The sequence below is a fragment of the Stegastes partitus genome, unplaced genomic scaffold (assembly GCF_000690725.1).
Source record: "Stegastes partitus isolate 25-593 unplaced genomic scaffold, Stegastes_partitus-1.0.2 Scaffold992, whole genome shotgun sequence".
Lineage (NCBI taxonomy): Eukaryota > Metazoa > Chordata > Actinopteri > Pomacentridae > Stegastes > Stegastes partitus.
This window is the reverse complement of record NW_007578723.1, coordinates 247,331-263,869: the sequence shown is the minus strand read 5'-3', so window position 1 is coordinate 263,869 and position 16,539 is coordinate 247,331. Positions and strand designations below refer to the sequence as shown.

The 16,539-nt window shown below is 44.7% G+C and overlaps 1 protein-coding gene across 3 annotated transcripts in view; it reads right to left on the bottom strand.

The window, feature by feature from the left end:
* Positions 1-253: 253 nt before the first annotated feature.
* The window catches only part of gse1b (Gse1 coiled-coil protein b), a 168,249-nt gene continuing 151,963 nt past the window's right edge, over positions 254-16,539 (bottom strand). For all 3 annotated transcript variants that reach the window (XM_008294759.1, XM_008294761.1, XM_008294760.1), the window contains 13 exons: positions 13,832-13,998; positions 13,338-13,538; positions 11,621-11,788; positions 11,087-11,451; positions 10,215-10,545; positions 8,051-8,694; positions 7,780-7,892; positions 7,381-7,645; positions 6,017-6,130; positions 5,457-5,831; positions 4,446-4,784; positions 3,653-3,756; positions 254-2,914 (listed from right to left, as the gene is read on the bottom strand). In XM_008294759.1, the coding sequence (XP_008292981.1) occupies positions 2,774-2,914; positions 3,653-3,756; positions 4,446-4,784; positions 5,457-5,831; positions 6,017-6,130; positions 7,381-7,645; positions 7,780-7,892; positions 8,051-8,694; positions 10,215-10,545; positions 11,087-11,451; positions 11,621-11,788; positions 13,338-13,538; positions 13,832-13,998 (3,327 nt within the window). In that variant the 3' untranslated portion in view covers positions 254-2,773. The remainder of the gene's footprint in view (positions 2,915-3,652; positions 3,757-4,445; positions 4,785-5,456; positions 5,832-6,016; positions 6,131-7,380; positions 7,646-7,779; positions 7,893-8,050; positions 8,695-10,214; positions 10,546-11,086; positions 11,452-11,620; positions 11,789-13,337; positions 13,539-13,831; positions 13,999-16,539) is intronic.

Genomic DNA, 16,539 nt, shown 5'->3' with positions numbered 1-16,539 from the left:
TTATTACTTTTTTCAGTTTCTAGTTATTCAAGTTGTTATTTTGCCTTTTCTTTAATGGAAGGGCAGGAATAAATTAGAAGATGACTGTAAATGCACTTCAAAACAAGTCTCTTATAGCATTTTAATAAAGAGAGATAATATTGAATCTACTTGGTTTCTGTCATTTAAAAACAGAAATCCAAACATGTATGACTTCAGTTCTGTGGAACGAGCCCTCTGCTACAGCAGCACCCCGAAACAGACACAAGGTTGATATTTAACATTTTTGAAATATTTTATTTTCTTTTTTGTCTGAAATCACAGCCATATATTCATAAATACCTAATTACTACATTCAACAAAGAATATATTACATTACAATGAATTCAAACAAGTACATTTTTTAAAAACAGGATTTCACAGCATCTAGACATCCTCCACTGAGTAATGGGGCTATTGCATGGGCGTGCGTGGGTTGGAGACACAGGGAGGCTGAGTAAGAGGCTCACCGTACTGCACCTTCCTCCCCAGCTCATTGGCAGCTTACCTCAGCATGCATGCTTCCTCATTTACCGATAGGCTGCTCTGTTGGCTCTCCTCTGCTCTGTTTAAAAAAAAAAAAAAAAAAAAAAGACAGACTACACTCTGTTCCTCTGATCTGGCTTAGGCCTAGTTTAACATTCTGATTAAGCTGATTCTCGGAGATGCGTTTAGATCGACGAATTTCTTGACTTGCACGTGTTGGAAAGGCGTTAGACACACAGTAGACACTTGAATGTAAAATGTAAAGTCCCTGATCGCTGATGTTGGGTGTAGAAGGTCCGTCGTGTGGACTGCAACTCATTCACATGCCCCCAAATTCTTGAGGCACTTGTAAGTAATATAGTGTATGTATGGGATAGTTGTGCTTCAGTCTCTCTTTTATTTATTTTTTTTTAAATTTTGAAACACCGAAATCCTTCCCCCCTGTCACGTCAAACATCCCACCAGGGTCTCCAACCATAAGGCTGAGCTGCAGGGGGAGAAAGTTGGTGTAATAAGAGCCGAATCTCAGAATAGAGCTGATGAGGGTAGACAGAGGTTGTAAACAGGTATGCAGGGTAAAGCAAACCTTCTTTTTTTATGTATCCAGAAATGCCCAGTTTGAATCTTTATCCGATTTCCAGTCACTTTGAACATGTTGGCAACTTTGGATAGTGGTGGTCCTCAATGTGGAAGAAATGCAGGAAGGAGATGAACGGGGCCACAGGAGCAGTGGAAGATGGCTGTTCTGGTCTGAACTGCAACTCTAATCAAAATTAAGAATCCAAAATGCTACCTTTTTTTTTTTTTTTTTTTTAAATTCTTTTGGCACTACGTCCACTAATGGCTGCTGATAAGGGCTTGATCTTGTAAGGCGTAACATTATGCAAACCGTCGGATTGTTTGGAGTCCAATGCTGTTATACGGTCATACAAAGTAAAGTGAAGGTCCAATGGTAGGATAAAGCATCAAGAACCAGTTTCTTCATGTCTTAACAAAATCATCAAGTAAGTCGAGTAAGAAAAAAAAAATATATATATGTCACTGTGGATCTGGTTTCTGCATGAGGATATCACAAGCTAACTAGTCATGCCAGAAGAAGTGAAGCTGACCAGAGGAGTTGCTGAAATGGGAGTTTAAAAAGGAGACATGTTGCTGTGAATGAAGGAGGGAGGAGGGGGATGAGAGGGCAGGAGCCATGTCTCCGGACCTCTGAGGAAGCTTTGCTGAGCTCAGAGGCCGGATGAGGCGGCTGTGGCTGGGTCTCAGCTGCGCAGTGCCAGGCAGGACAGAACAAGAAGAGGAGGAGGAGTGCATCCTGCTTTCTCTCACTCTGTTAAATGTCTCAAAACAAGCTGTTCTGGCCAGCAGCAGTACAAACACTAAAAGCAAGGCTTTCTTTTCCAACCCAAAAAAAAAAACAAAAGAAAAAAAAAAAGCATAAACATATAAAAATGGCAGGCTTTTTCTTTTAAAAGAACAATGATTAAAGTAATAAAAACATACAAAATTCTTTTAAGTCTTCATATTATATACAATACAAGGCTGAAGCACCTTTTAAAATTCTTATTTTCAAATTTTCTATTTCGAAATAAAACATTTCCTTAATTCTTTCCAAAAATGTGCATTTTCTAAGTTCTTCCCTAATTTGAACAGTTCTTTGTTGTAACACAGTACCACCAGGTAGTTCTTCAGCTTCTATTCATAAGTGCATTTCCAGTTCAAAAGCTCACGTGGCCGCTGTTCTAAAATCAGTCCCAACTGACCAGAAGCCTTCGTTTGGAGATTTGGAGCTTTCAAGTCTTGTGACGACACCCCTCCAGGGGTAGCTGCCCCCTCATTGGCAGGATTGTCTGTGTAGCTGTGGCGGCGAGGGATGCAGGGACCGAACAATAGAGCAGCAGGGACTGAAGAATGTGAAAAGCAGGTGCCTGTGTGTGTGTTGGTGTGTTGATCTTCAGCTTCTCCTGCCCCGTACGCTCGCTGATCTCGGGGTTGGCTACATTGGCACACGGTAGTGGCTTGTGGTGCAGTCCCTGGCTAGCCACAATCCAAAGACTGCCGGTCCTTCACTGAATGGTCCTGTCTCCTGTGCATTCACCTATCTATGCATTCACTCACTCCATTCATTCATTCACTCATCTTATCTAGCCAGCCATATTCTCCGCCATGGAGCCATGAGGACCAGGCCATGAAAAATAAACTCTGGGTGTCAGTCTGAAAGGGGAGGTGGCTGGGGGCCCGGGGGGCCCATCGGATCGGCGTGTCAGGGTCACCTTGGAGGGTAGCCTTTGTAATGGCCGCCTCTCGGCCAGTGCGTCTGTGGCAGCGTCAGACACTTCCTGAAGTGCTCCAGCTCTGCTTGTAGCTTCTCCCTTTCCACTGCCAGCTTCTGTCTCTGGGACATCAGCTCCTGTGTGAGCAAGGATGGAGGACAAAATGTAAGAATAACAGAAAACTCACAATGTCAGCAATGCAAAAGGTGAATAACACTATTTAACCCTCCTATTAACTTCAAGGTTCAAGGTCTTTGTTTGTCTTTATTATAACTTTGGGGTCAATTTCACCCCATTCAATGTTTAACATCTCTAAATAAGTCGACATATTTTTTTTCAGTTTTATTTAAAGGGCTATTTACACATAAACTTGGGTAACAATTTTTATTAAGATTATTTTCTGGAGGTTTAAATTTCTTTGAACCCAAGGATAAAAGATGTCAGTAAATTTGAAGATAATAGGAGTGTTAAAGGATTGGAGAAACAACAATACGAGCCGGATAAAGCATAGTGTAGCTCTATAAACTGCTGACAACCCTGTAATAGATTGGATAAAAAGCTTTAGCATTTTTCTAGAGGGACATCATTTAGTTCCAGGATTCCAGGCCTCTCCTCTCTGCTCCCTTGCACCTCAAAAGTTAAGAACAAAACTGGTCACTTTTAAATTTCTTTAGCAGTTTATATGGGAGCATGTGAAAGTGTCTGATCAGAAGAATGGACCTGCTCCTACGTATGGCCACAGTTTCTTAGCAGATCACCCTTATGATCCCCCACTCACACCCAACGCTCATATGTTTCATCATTTCACTTGAATTGAATATTTGCCTTTTTGACCACGGCTACTTTCTCTGTGTGGCGTTGTGATTGTGTCTTACCCCCATGCTATGAGACAGCTGCTCAGCAGTCAGACTGAGGTTGTAGTTCTGAGCTTCTAGTCTTCGACACTGGCTCTGCAATACTTGTCGTTCCAAACTTTGCTCTAAATGACACCACGGAACAAGAGAAAATGGGGGAAAAAGATGACAGGGTTAGAGTTAGAGAGGAACGCAAGTATTCTCTAAGAAGAACCCAGATAAGGTTCTCTATAAACAAGGCTAATCTGGAACATAAAAAAACTACATCATCATATTTAAAGATCTTAAAATACACCAGCGATTCAGCTTATTTTAACTCAATTTCTGGTATAAATACTGATTAAACGTTTATTTGCATTTAACCGAGGGATGAATACCGCCCTCTGGTGGTGACAGACTGCTAAAACAATAAAAATCCTCCTGTATTTTCATTTTCAAATTGACTTGCATGTAGTTTCTAGTTTGTACTGTTCACTTTCGGCATCTATCTTTTATCTTTTACATGCATATCTCTTGAGTTGTTTATTTTCTTGCAAGACTTTAACGTTTTTTTCAGTTTGTCACCAGCAAAGCTCTTAATACGGCAGAAACCTGAGTATGAAAAAGGCGCTATACAAAAACTACCTTAAGTGAAAAACAATATGTGACCGTGCACCATCACACAAAAATGAAAACAATTATTTACACAGTGATTGTTTAAGAAATATGAAATCTGCCTACATCATATAAAACTACATATAGCTCATATATGGAGATTAAATAAAACAGAACTGTTTTCTAGCAGCACTATAATCACTACAATGTGGCTGCTTACCTTCAACATATTCCTGATAAGCTTCAAATATAGATTCAATCCCCTGCCACTTGGAAACGGGAGCCTCCTCTTCCTCGTCCTCCTCTTCCTCCTCAGAGTCGTCCGGACCGGACAGGTCCTCCCTCATCCCTGAGGCCTCCCTGTGTGAGGGCACGGAGAAGTGCTGCCCGTTGGGCTGAGGGTGGGAGTGTGAAATTGGATGGGGAAACGACTGGGCATTTGAGTGAGACTGCGAATGAGGCTGCGGTGGTCGGCCAGGAGCGCTCTGAAGCTCTGGAATGTTGTAGTGAACAGAGGACTCCTGGAGGTGGGACGACTCCGACGCCCCTGTGGCGCCACCTGCAGGACAAAGATGGGAGAGAAGAAAGAATTGTCATATTATATTCATCAACAACCGTGACGACATAATCAGTCAGCCAACAAAAAAACAGACAGCGACTTTGGTCATATACTATTTTTGATAAATCATTTATTGTGCAAATTAAAAACATTTGCAGGTTTCTGCTTTTCAAATGTTAGGATTTGCTGACCTTCTTTACTGGTTTTTATTGCTGTATTTAACAGAGACGGTGCTCATTAATAATGCAGCACAATTAGCTAAGATGCTATTTTCCATCTGTAGTCCCACGTATATGTAATTGCAAATCAAGTATTTGGGGATTTTAGAATTTAACTCTGACAAAACAAGTAATCTGAGAGCTTTTTATTTATTTTTTTATTTATTTTTTTACTATTTTGGGACATTTTTCTTAGAAAATGCAAATTGGTTGCAACAATACTTCAACCTTGAGGACCTCATTTTTATGATGACATTTACTATATAACTGGTGAAACTACAGTCACTCCAGCATCACAGCGTTTGGCCTGTTGGGATTGTTTTAAGTTTTAACACAAGATTTTTTCCCCCCATTATCGGTTCATATGTGATGCGCTCCCTTGTCACACTGCCTCCTGCTGCCCGATAATCACTTTTGTAAAAACATCTCTGTCACCATAGCTTGTGCCGTTTACCTTTGTGTTTCTGCAGAGCCTTCTGAGTGGACTGAAGCACAGATTCGTGGAACTGCTGGGCAAATTCCTCCGGGGTGAAGCTGTCCCAGGGTTTTGTGCGTCCGTTGACGCTGTGAAGACCCTCTTTAGCCTGCAGGGGGAGCGGGAGCCGCAAGCTGTTTAGCAGGCTGGAGCTCCTCTTTGAGATCGGTCCCTCACTGGGCCCCCGGGCCTTGTCTGGGTAGACAGCTGGAGAAGGGGGTGCCTTTGGTCTTAATGTGTCTCCAAGGGGTTTTGGGTGTCCATTGGGGGACGCTGGGCAATGTGAGGGGGGGCTGTGTGGTCTGACATTGTGGTGGTCTTCTGATTCAGAGGGAGGCTGGGCAAATGCTGGATCTGCAGTCATTCGAGCATATGTTAGTCATGATGAGCATAATTCACATTGCTACAGATGTAATGCTGCAGTTAGTGAATGTTATTCATATTTAAAGCTCCTATTCAGATCCACTACATAAATCAACTGACTAATACTTCAGGAATAGGAAAATGTGGATGTTTATGTTCGTTAGGATGGGCCTTACCGGAGATGTGTGCTGGAGGGCTCTTACACAGCGGATGAGGTGCGTGTCTGATGGTATCCAAGGTTACACTCTTTTCTTTGATGGCCTGAAGCAGCTCCACCACCCTTTCATTATCTAAATAGGTAAAAACAGAAGAAAAAAAAACAAAACACTGTTACATTAACTGTTGTGTCTGTCCTACTGATAGTTTTACTTTTCCCAGTGTTTGTGTGAAAGAATTGTATTGTGGCTGCATACTGCCATCTGCAGGCAGCAAGCAGGAAATGCAAATTACTATAAACCCACTGCTGCCACTCCCAATTCAGTCTGTGTTTTTAAAGAACAGTTTGAAATTCTGACCTTACTCATTTTGGCACTGCCTGACACAGCTTAAAGGGCTAGTTTGTGGTTTAAGACTTGTTTTTTCAGGCTAAGGTTAGAATTGTGTCATGAGGGCATTGGGAATAAGCATTAGAGGGTCTAGGCAATGCATTATGTCGACAAATATCTTCACAAAGACAGAAATACAAACGCGTTTGTCCGTCCACACAAACCGAACCTTGACTTATTTCTGCTTTCCTAACTAGGCCAACGCAAAGCATTGCATGGTGCATACATTGTTTAATACATTCTGCATAAAATACGGGATATGAGGTTGACATGATCATTTTTTGATCCTCTTATAATTTCCTCTGGGGCCTGAGTCAGCATATTACCGAGAATGTAGTGCAAGTAAAGCAGGCGGAGCGCCGCTGAAGTGAAGCATTAGCGAGCCGTGGAACCGGCCAAGAGCGAGTACGACTTCGTAAGAGCTAAACGAGCATGCAATCAGTCTTCCTTACTCTGCTGAAATGAGATGTCGAAGAGGAAACGTATGAGTAACTGATGGAGATGTTTGTATTGGTTTGTTAAGGGCACTGGGTCAGCTCTATCCGTTTCTAACTAGCTTGCTAAAGGCTTACCGACTTATTCTCTGTTTTGCCTTAAGATATCATTCAGTCAGTGTCAATTAAAAAAAAATACTCACGATTATTTAATTCTGATATTTTACCACTTAAAGCACAAGAGTTGGCCTCCTCGACGTGCCAATTCTTTATTTAAACAATGAGGGAGCCATGCTTTATTATTAAGAATGGCTGAGAGGCATTGTTATGCACAGTTAAGTCTTCCACTAATTATTGTAGTTCTTGAAACATAATTAAACAAAACGATTGGTAAGCGACACTAAAGAGCCATATTTAGAGCAACTTAAGCAGAATCATCTGTATATATTTACCAGGGGGCTTTAGAGCAGCTTTGCACATGACTAAGTAAATTAAAGGTGTTGGATGGAGAGCCTGCTCCGTAGACCGGTCTTAATCTGTATATTACTAAAATCCCCTTACCTCTCCTCTGCTGTATTGTGACGTGGGACAGTCTAAACATGGTGAGGAATCGCTTCTTATCCTCCAGCTCTGGGGCTCGGTCCATCTCCTCGGGGGTGAAGCGTGTGCTGAGCTGAGGAGGAGGGGGAGTGCGTTTGGATTGCGAGGCGGCCGGCGAGGGACTGCGCTCCCTGAGCATCCTCCTCCTCTTCCTTCTCTTCTGATGCACCAGCTCATCCCGCCGGCCCACCGTGGTCAGTCCAAACACTCCAAGAAAGTCCAATTTCTGTGCAGAGAGAGTGGAGGAAAAAAAAACAAAAAACCCACAATCACCTTCCTGCAGTGGTTCATCATGAGGGCGTGCATGTTCTTCCATCATATGGAAAACACAGAAAGCGTACGTGCCGGCAGGTGTTTTACCTCTGTGGAGTCATCCAGCTTGAGTGGGGGCTGCTCTGCTACTCTCCTGAGATGGGCTCTCACCTCCTCCTCATCACTCTCATCGTATGAGTCATCCAGCTCATAGTAGTAACCTGCAACACACACACAGAGGTCACTCCTGACACCCCACTTTTCAAATCCTCTAATAAAGATGGCCATTATATAAATATATATATATATATGGTGTATGATTTTCCAAGCATGTAAGCGTGCAGGTTATCAGGTGTATTCGTATGCCTGTGGTGAGTACCTTTCTCCCGGGCCTCCCGTCTCCTCTTCTCTTCCAGGTCCAGCTTGCTGACGGGCCTCCGGTGCTGCTGAAGGAACTCGTCATAGATGAGCATCGTGTCCGGACCCATCCCCAGCGTGGTTACCTGCCCCATCCCTGGCACAGGAACCATCCCTAACCCTTGTCCGTGTCGACTGTGCCCCGGGTGTCCCTGAAGGCTTTTTAGTCCAGCATTGCTTTTTATGGCTCCCTCCAGCTCATACTGGCTGGACAGAGACAGTGATGCCCTCTGCTGGCTTAAGAAGGTCTGGGTGGATTTCTCAAGATCAGCAAGGAATGTGCTGGGCTCAGGCAGAACTGGAGGACCTCTCAGAGGGGGATATTTGTCCATCGCTCCCCCGTCTCTCCTTCGGGGTACATCCTCATATTTGGAGGGCCCCGGGGGCAGCCGACTGAGCTCATAGTGTCCCATCCCTGAGGGCTCGTGGTTGCGTCTGGACTCTGAGGCTGTCTCTATAAGAGATGCAGGGTTCCACAAGGTGGTGGGAGGCGGAGGGTGGTGGTCACGTGGTGGCTGTGGAGGTTTCGGGGAGATGAGGGGCGGAGGGGCACCTAAGTGAGGGTGGAGTTCCCGGCTTCCTGGTTCATGGTGATTTGGTATGGATCTGTAGAGATACAATGGAACAGGAAATGCATATCTGTTAGACATACAGCGGCCGTATCTCTTGTAAAATTGAGAAATGGTGTTTCCCAATCACACATCCTCTGCAGAGACACACAACAGTGCTCATATGCCTTGCCTACTTCCTTTCATCCATGTCAGTATGTCTGTGGATTTGCATGTCTGTGCAAAGCAGTGTTATCAAGCCCAGGCAGAGTAGCCCAGAGCAGAGTGAGGATGTGGCCAAGGCACACACTGTCCTCCAGATATACAGGCCTGTTTTTGATCTGTTAGGCTCTTGTAGTGAGGCATGCGTGCACACACACACACACACACACGCGCGCGCACACACACACAAATACACACACACATTGAAAGAAAGCAGTATACTGAGGAAGAGGAGGCCAAGAGAAATATTCTCCTGACAGATAGGCTGACAGAGTAGAAAATGACTTGACGTAGAGAGGGTGACGGATTGTTCAAAAGGGAATTAATCACAATTATTGATGAATGTAGAGGACTATAGACATAAAGGAAGAACAGCGGTGAAAAAGGCAGACTTGAAAAGAAAAAAAAAAACGGTGTAGTGGTGAAAAAGAAACGGTAACAGTAAGGAAGGCAGATGGCTGATGGACACTGTCTCAAGCATCTTTCCAAATCAAACCTGGCAGGAGCACACGCTGCATGACCAGTCAAATTATCTATGCCTCCTGTTTGTGTTTTCATTTCTGTGTGTGTGTGAGTGAGTAAATGTGTGTCTTATCTGCAATCTGCAGCCTGTGAGCTGTGATTCTGCGATTATACTGTAGGGTTACTGATAGCAGACCTGTGTGTGTGTGTGTGTGTGTGTGTGTGTATCTCCTGTCCTACCGGCATTAACCGCAACCTCACTTCTGAATCTCACACACAACACAAACACGGGCACAGTAACAAAGGAGGTTAGGTAGGGGGGCTTATGCTGCAAGGTTGAGAGGATTAGCCGAGAATTAGCCTTTGTGTATCTTAGCAGTCCCACTCGCTGCCTGTTTGAAACCCCTACCCATTCCTGCTCATGAAACAACAGTCATCAGGATCCCACTTTACAAGCTACATCAACACCTAAACATAGCCGCCTGTTTTCCTACATGTCAGGCCTGGAAGGTAGCATGGACAGAAATAGAGTAGATGTGATGCTTCTGACAGGGTTTATCTTTTTTCCAGTCCTGCCTGAAAACAAACTTCTAAAGCCTGCCAGCCTCTGAGGCTTCAAAACACAGGCACAACTGTCCCTATCAGGCTAGCAGAGACAGCCAAAAACCCCAGAAATAGTGTGTGCACTGAAAACACGCACGCATTTTAGTGTCACAGAGACTCCAGAACTGCTTGTCTCTATCAGATAACACGGGCCAAACACCTCTGCAATTGCCAAGTCAAATCAAAAATAAATACTGCCATGGCATGTGGTTAGAAAACCTAAGTCTGTTTGGAATTTCTGCACCAATTGGCAGGATTACACCAAGTTTAGCTTTGTGAGCGCCGTCTCACCTGTGTGAGTCTGTCCTGTGATCAGGCGTGTCGGCTGGTCGGCCCAAGTCCAGGTGCTGCTCCAGAACCTGCTGGCGGAATTCAGACACCTGGTACTGACGATCCTCTTTCTCTTGGCGCAACTTGCGTTGCCGCGCCAACCACCTCTCCTCCTCATTGGTCCTCTGAGTGATCATTGAGGCCGAGAGCCCTGGCCCTACAGCGCTGGGCCCCATGTAGAGGCCGTGGCCTGGTATTAGACCAGGGACGGGATGATGTGATTGGACCACTGAAGAGTGCATTCCTGGCGGGACTGGTTTGGGAGCTGGAAGTGCGGGCTCTTTGGTTTTGTCTGCAGAAAGGCAAAAAAAAAGTTTGGGCTGTGATTATTTTCACGTGACAATTGTTTTCTGAGTTAAAGGTGGACTCTGTGATTCTGCAGAGAGATGGCTGATATTTAGCTATTTAGCATATTCAAACTGTTAGCCCCTCGCTCCCACTGCCACCATCTCTACTCCTGCAGCCTTTCTCTTTGTCCTGTGCAGGAGCTCGATCATGTGCACCGTATGCGCTGAGATAATGCTGTGTGGATTGGTCTGAGCCATTTTGTTTGTTACTCCACGTACACAGCCAAATGTTTTTCAGGTCACACACAGAACGGACAGCTAGCAGACCAAGAGGGGATAGACGCTGAAGAATCACTGACTTTAATTTTGTTATTTTGTCCAGTGCATAAAACGAGAAAAAAATACTGAAAATTAATGCAACTGGAAAAGAGCACTAGCCCTCATTATCATTAATTGTTACACATTTATTACTGTTTTTAGGGACAAATGTTTCTAAACAGTAGGATTGCAGCTTAATGTGGCTACATGGTGTGCATGGACACATACCAGCCCGATTAGGGGTTAGTCTCTCAGGCTTGGTTCGTTCCTCCTGTCCTCTCATTGCATGGAGCTCGGCCAGGTAGTGGTTCTCCATGGCCTTGGACGCCTGCAGCTCCTTCTCCCTCAGTGCCCTCTCCTTCTGTCTCTCCAGCTCCTTCTCTCTCTCTCTCTCCTTCTCCCGTTCTCTCTCCCTCTCCCGTTCTCTCTCGCGCTCCCTCTCCCTCTCCAGCTCCTTCTCCCGTTCCCTCTCCCTCTCCCGTTCCCTCTCCCGCTCCTTCTCCCTCTCCGCCTCGCGCTCCCTCTCCTTTTCGCGCTCGCGTTCTCGTTCGCGCTCCCGCTCTCGCTGCCGCAGCTCATCCTCCAGCTGAAGCCTAAAAAAAAAAAAACACACAAAGTGGACAAAGAAGACAAAAGAAGAAGAAGAAGAAAAAAAAAGGGTGTCAGTGAAATTGGAAAGGACAAGCCACAATGGCGGCACAGCGCTCAGATCCACTCCATACGCTGGTGACCGTATGTGTACATGAATTAAGGGGATTTTACCTCTCAGACTGCAGTGCTGACAGTGAAGGATGTGTGAAGTCTCCAGGGTAACGGACCCCTGGAAGGTGCATGTGAACAGCAGAGGGATGGATGGGGGGTAAAGCTCCCCCTGTTGGCAGCGGATAGAAAGGCGACCTCAAAGCAGAGAGGCAGAACGGGTCATCCATCCTGAGAGAGAAGGATTACAATAAAAAAAAAAAGAGAGAGAGAGAAAGAGGGAGTCAGTCTCCTCGTGTGACAGCGCAGCGTTCACTTTCATTAACCTGTGTGCCTCCATCTCCCAAAGAAGCGACATCACGACATCCTCCATCTTTCAAGGAAACAGCAGTGTCTGTCAGCCAACCTCAATCACCACACAACAGCCAGCAAGAGACTCTGCTGTATGTTGATGCACAACTGTGTGCTTTTGTGTGTGTGTGTGTGTGTGTGTGTGTGTGACATCCACAGCTCAACCCCTCATTAAATCCATTACAGCGCAGTGTGTGATGGGTGCTGCAGTCCTGTGATCTTGCTTGGTTGACAGACCAGGGGCACGCAGCCTGTGTGATAGCCCAAAGCGAGCGAGGCCTTTCTCAACACACACATACGATCGCATGTATTTAAAATATATTTACCTTCAAGAAAAATCTCCTCTTGTTTTTTGATGCAGTTTTTTTTTTCTTGTTAATCTTTATGCTTTTTTTTTTCTTCCTTTTTCGCTCTTGTAAAGAACACCAAAGCACCTAAAAGCAAACCTTGTTTTCCTTATAAGAGAATCCACAAAACACTGTTTCGGAGCAAGATCTTTTCCCTGACGTATAAATAGTTCAGGGATTCTTTTAAGGTTATTTCTCAAAAGCAGACATGAACAAGCTGCAGACGTATGGGGTTTAAAAACAGCAAAAAATACCTGTAGTTCCCCTTGTGTTATTTTATCCACGGGTATAATGGGTTGTGCTCCAAACTAGACTGGTGTATGCAGCGTCAAATCATATAGAACTTGAGCAAATTTATTGTTTTTATTCATTTCAGTGTAGAAAAATATTTTAAAATGTGGACATTTTTCAAATATTCTAAATTTTTTTGGGAGTACCATGTTTTATGTAGAATTGCATTGACATTTAGCAAACAAAAAACACAATTCCAACACCTCTGAAGGATATAAATGACATCACAACAACATTTAGCAGAAGACAGTGAAGTATACTGTATTTTTAATTCATGTCTTGTAAGCCTTTTGACAGATTGACCCAATATCTGCAAACAGAGGGTTCTTCATAGCAGCCCTTCAGATGGTACAGTTTAGAAAACTGAGCTCATGTGTTGCACAGAAGCATCCCAGTGCTCAGTGCAAAAATGCAATATTTAAATTAATACTGTCACTTTTTATTTTTGCAGACTTCCTTCCTTGTATTTGGTCACACTGCTTTTTGTTTGCCTGGGACCCGGCTTTTCTCTTTCTTTCTATTTGTACTGCCATCCGTCTTAGTCACATCTCAACTTCCATGCATGAACCCAAATCTCTCTCTCCTAGTTACATAAATATAGAAATAAAAGCCATCAATAAAATATTTCACCTCTGGGAACTTGAATTCAAGGTCAGTCACGCACTAATGCATTTACTGCTGAGTCTAAGCAGTACAAATACTCAGTTCAGTTATACACGCTGGTTTTGCACAGTTTGCTCTCAGAGGAAATGGATGCCAAGTCAACAAAACAAATTAATGGCGAGGCTTACCTGTATGGCGTGAAGGAGGGGTGAGGCAGGTAGCTGGGATGGTAGTAGGCAGCTGCAGCAGCTGCCGTCGCTGGGTCCAGGCCCAAGGGCAAAGAGGGCATCCGTAGGGCGTCCTCAGTTGTGGCATAGGGCCGGAAACCCCGCAGGTACTCCTCTGGTACTGGACCAGGGGGCACCGCATTAGGCAACTGTCTGGGCAGGCTGAAGGTAGCAGAACGAGTAGAGGAACAACAGAGAAAAGACACGGTTAGCTTTATTTGTGTGTGCTCACCGTCGTGGAAATTCATCAATTTTCACCAAGAAGCGGTATAATTTCCAACAATGTCAACAAGACAAATGTGTGTTGCTGCTGCTTATTCCAGCGAGCTTAATAAACCCATGAAATATTGATCATACACTTATATCAAAGTGAGCAGACGTTTCCGTTTAAATTGAAAACACGTACACTTTTGCAAATCCAGAGAAAAAAAAAGACAAAGCGCTGTTTGACTCACTTAAGGGGCTGAAAACGTGAATCCTGCATGACAGCACCGGGGGTGAGACCAAAGGCATAGGGGTTTCCCAGGAGGTGAGCGGGGACGGAGGGGCCACCCTTTTCCTGGGACAGGGTCCCCTCTGCACCCAGACGTTCCCTGCTGGCCCCACGAGGCCCCGAGTCAGCCTGGAGAGAGATACAGGGAGAGAGTCTTAGTCATTGTTCGCGAGGACCTGTGACCGTCACGGTTGTCACTGCTCATGGAGCCCATCCTGTGAGGGGGGAGGTTGAGCAAAGAATAGGCCTGTTTGTGGTGCGGCTGCCTCCCTCACCCTCTCTTCCTACCTCGGGCACTTTTATACACTTTCTCACACACACACCAGTCTGTAAGAATAGACAGCTCCACATTGCTCTGAAGAGAATATATGTTAAAATGAAAGTAGCGGGCAGGGAGTAGTTAAAAAAAAAAACAGCCTCACTGTTTTCTCCTCTAATTGTAAACAAGAGATGTCATCCTTATGATCGATGAGGATGTTTTTAACGGTAGACAACAGCAGCGCTTCCACGGAGACGATGACTTTGATCGCAGCGATGTGTGCGTGCGTCCACGAGTGTCTGCACATATCTTACGCATTGTACCATCTACAGGGAAGACTACAAAGTCCAAAAAGCAACATCCCTCTGTCTCTGTTTCTCTTTCTTCCTTCTTCTCTTTCACCTCCCTCCCTCCCTCTGGCAGCAAGCCTGGTCTCACTTATCCAATCCCACAACAAACACACACAGACACTCAGCAGGCACACACACCGTTTCAGAGCTACAAAGACATCCTGCTGTGGGAGTGGGAGTGCATTTTCTGAAGCTTTGGTTTCCCTCTGCCTACAAATGCAATTGCAGTACTGAAAAACCTACAACCCTTGTAAGCTGCACAAGGAAACTGTTTATAGAGGGATATACAGTCAAGGAGGATTTTCATAGGAATGGTATGAACATTCATCTCTTGTCTTGCAAAACGAGACTTGAAGCCGAAGTTGGCGAGGGAGCAGCTCGAGAGAACAGAAAGAGGGAGGAAAGGAAAGATAGAGATGAAGCCATAAAGACGGTGAGCAAGAGGAGAGGGCAGTTCCTGCCCCACTAAATTAACCTCTGGGCGCCCTGGGATTAGAGACAGACCTTACAGCACTACTGTCCTCTCTCACTCACTACTGCCTCTGATAAAACAAATCCCATTTAGTGAGCCATTACCTTCACGTCCTGTTCCACAGCCAGTGACCCGGACTGACACTGATGCGCCAACATCCAATCTTAAATGCCTCTAATGTTTAGACTCCCTACATGACCCTTTGTTTCTTCGGCACCCCCCCCCCACCATTTTCCAGTAGTTTAATGTTACTGTGTGCTCCTTGTTGTTTGTCGCGCTTCACTAAACAGTATGGCACTTTATTCCCTCCAATCTCCCCATCCCTACAGTCATCCTCCCCCCCTCCTCCTCCATCCTCGTCCTTTCAAAGCTTTATGAGCACAGGGAGAGAGTGGACTTTCCCTGCTGGCCCCAGCAGCCAACTGGAAAAGAGGTTCATATATGTCAAAAGAAGTCAGTATCTGATAGTTGCTTGGGAACCACAAAATGTGTTTCTGTTTGCTCTCTGCTCCTTGTCATTCTTTTCCCTCTGTGTCTTTTTTCTTTATCTGGCTCGCTGTCCAACAATACACTGCTGATGGGAGGCTATCCGGAAGCTCTTGTGATGCTTACGGCAGACAAACAGATGTATTTATTCACTATCTTTTCTGAATCAACATTATCTTTCACATTGAGTCTTGCACAGATGTGAATTTCTTCCATCCCTCCACTCATTAGCATCATAAAGCTGCACTGCTGCAGGTATACAGAGACTGGTGAGCAGTAATAGGTAGTGTGAAAACAAGAGGCTCTGCTTTCACTCACACTGTCAGTTAATCAATCGCTATAATCAGACCGATGACAGCTTTGCTAACAAAGTGATCAGTGCTTAGCGAAGACGTCGTCATTGCCTGAACATGACTGGTGCAACAGGTCTGTGTAATTATTTATGCATGTTTGTTACGCCATGTGAAGAACAACAACATCTAAATGTAATTAATGCTGACATTAGACCAAACAACACGCCACCGAACACTTTTACTGACACTTTAAATAAAAGAATCTGCTCAGGAAGCAACATAAAAGGTCAGTTATAATTCACACAAGTGCTGACTGCTACTTCTTTAGTACGTATCTCATGACCGTGAGTCAAATGTGGGTCGATTCTGTGTTTGTATCCAGCGTCATTGTGTGTCACGGAGGCTTGGCTTCATAATTATGGTTATAACCCAATAACTGTCAATTGGTGCAACTCCCAGACAGATTATAGATTGAATCAACTGTTCCTTTAAAACAAATTTCACAGTAATCCCACCATAAGAGGATGGAACCACAGCAAAGCGTGGTGTAGTTTTCCCACAGCTTCATGCTTTCTCAATGTTACCGAAAGCCAGCGAGTCCCTCTGACGTGTGCGATTATCAAGAAAAAGGAATACAGACACTTTACAGCATGTGCATATGGCCACCATGCTGTGTGCACATCAGTCCCCACTTATGCATGTTTGCATGAATGTACGGATGCACGCCTACAGAGGAACATGCAAAGGTGTGAATGTAAGAGGTCAGACCCTTGAAAAAGCCCACACCGCCAAGACTGAACCTTCCATCCC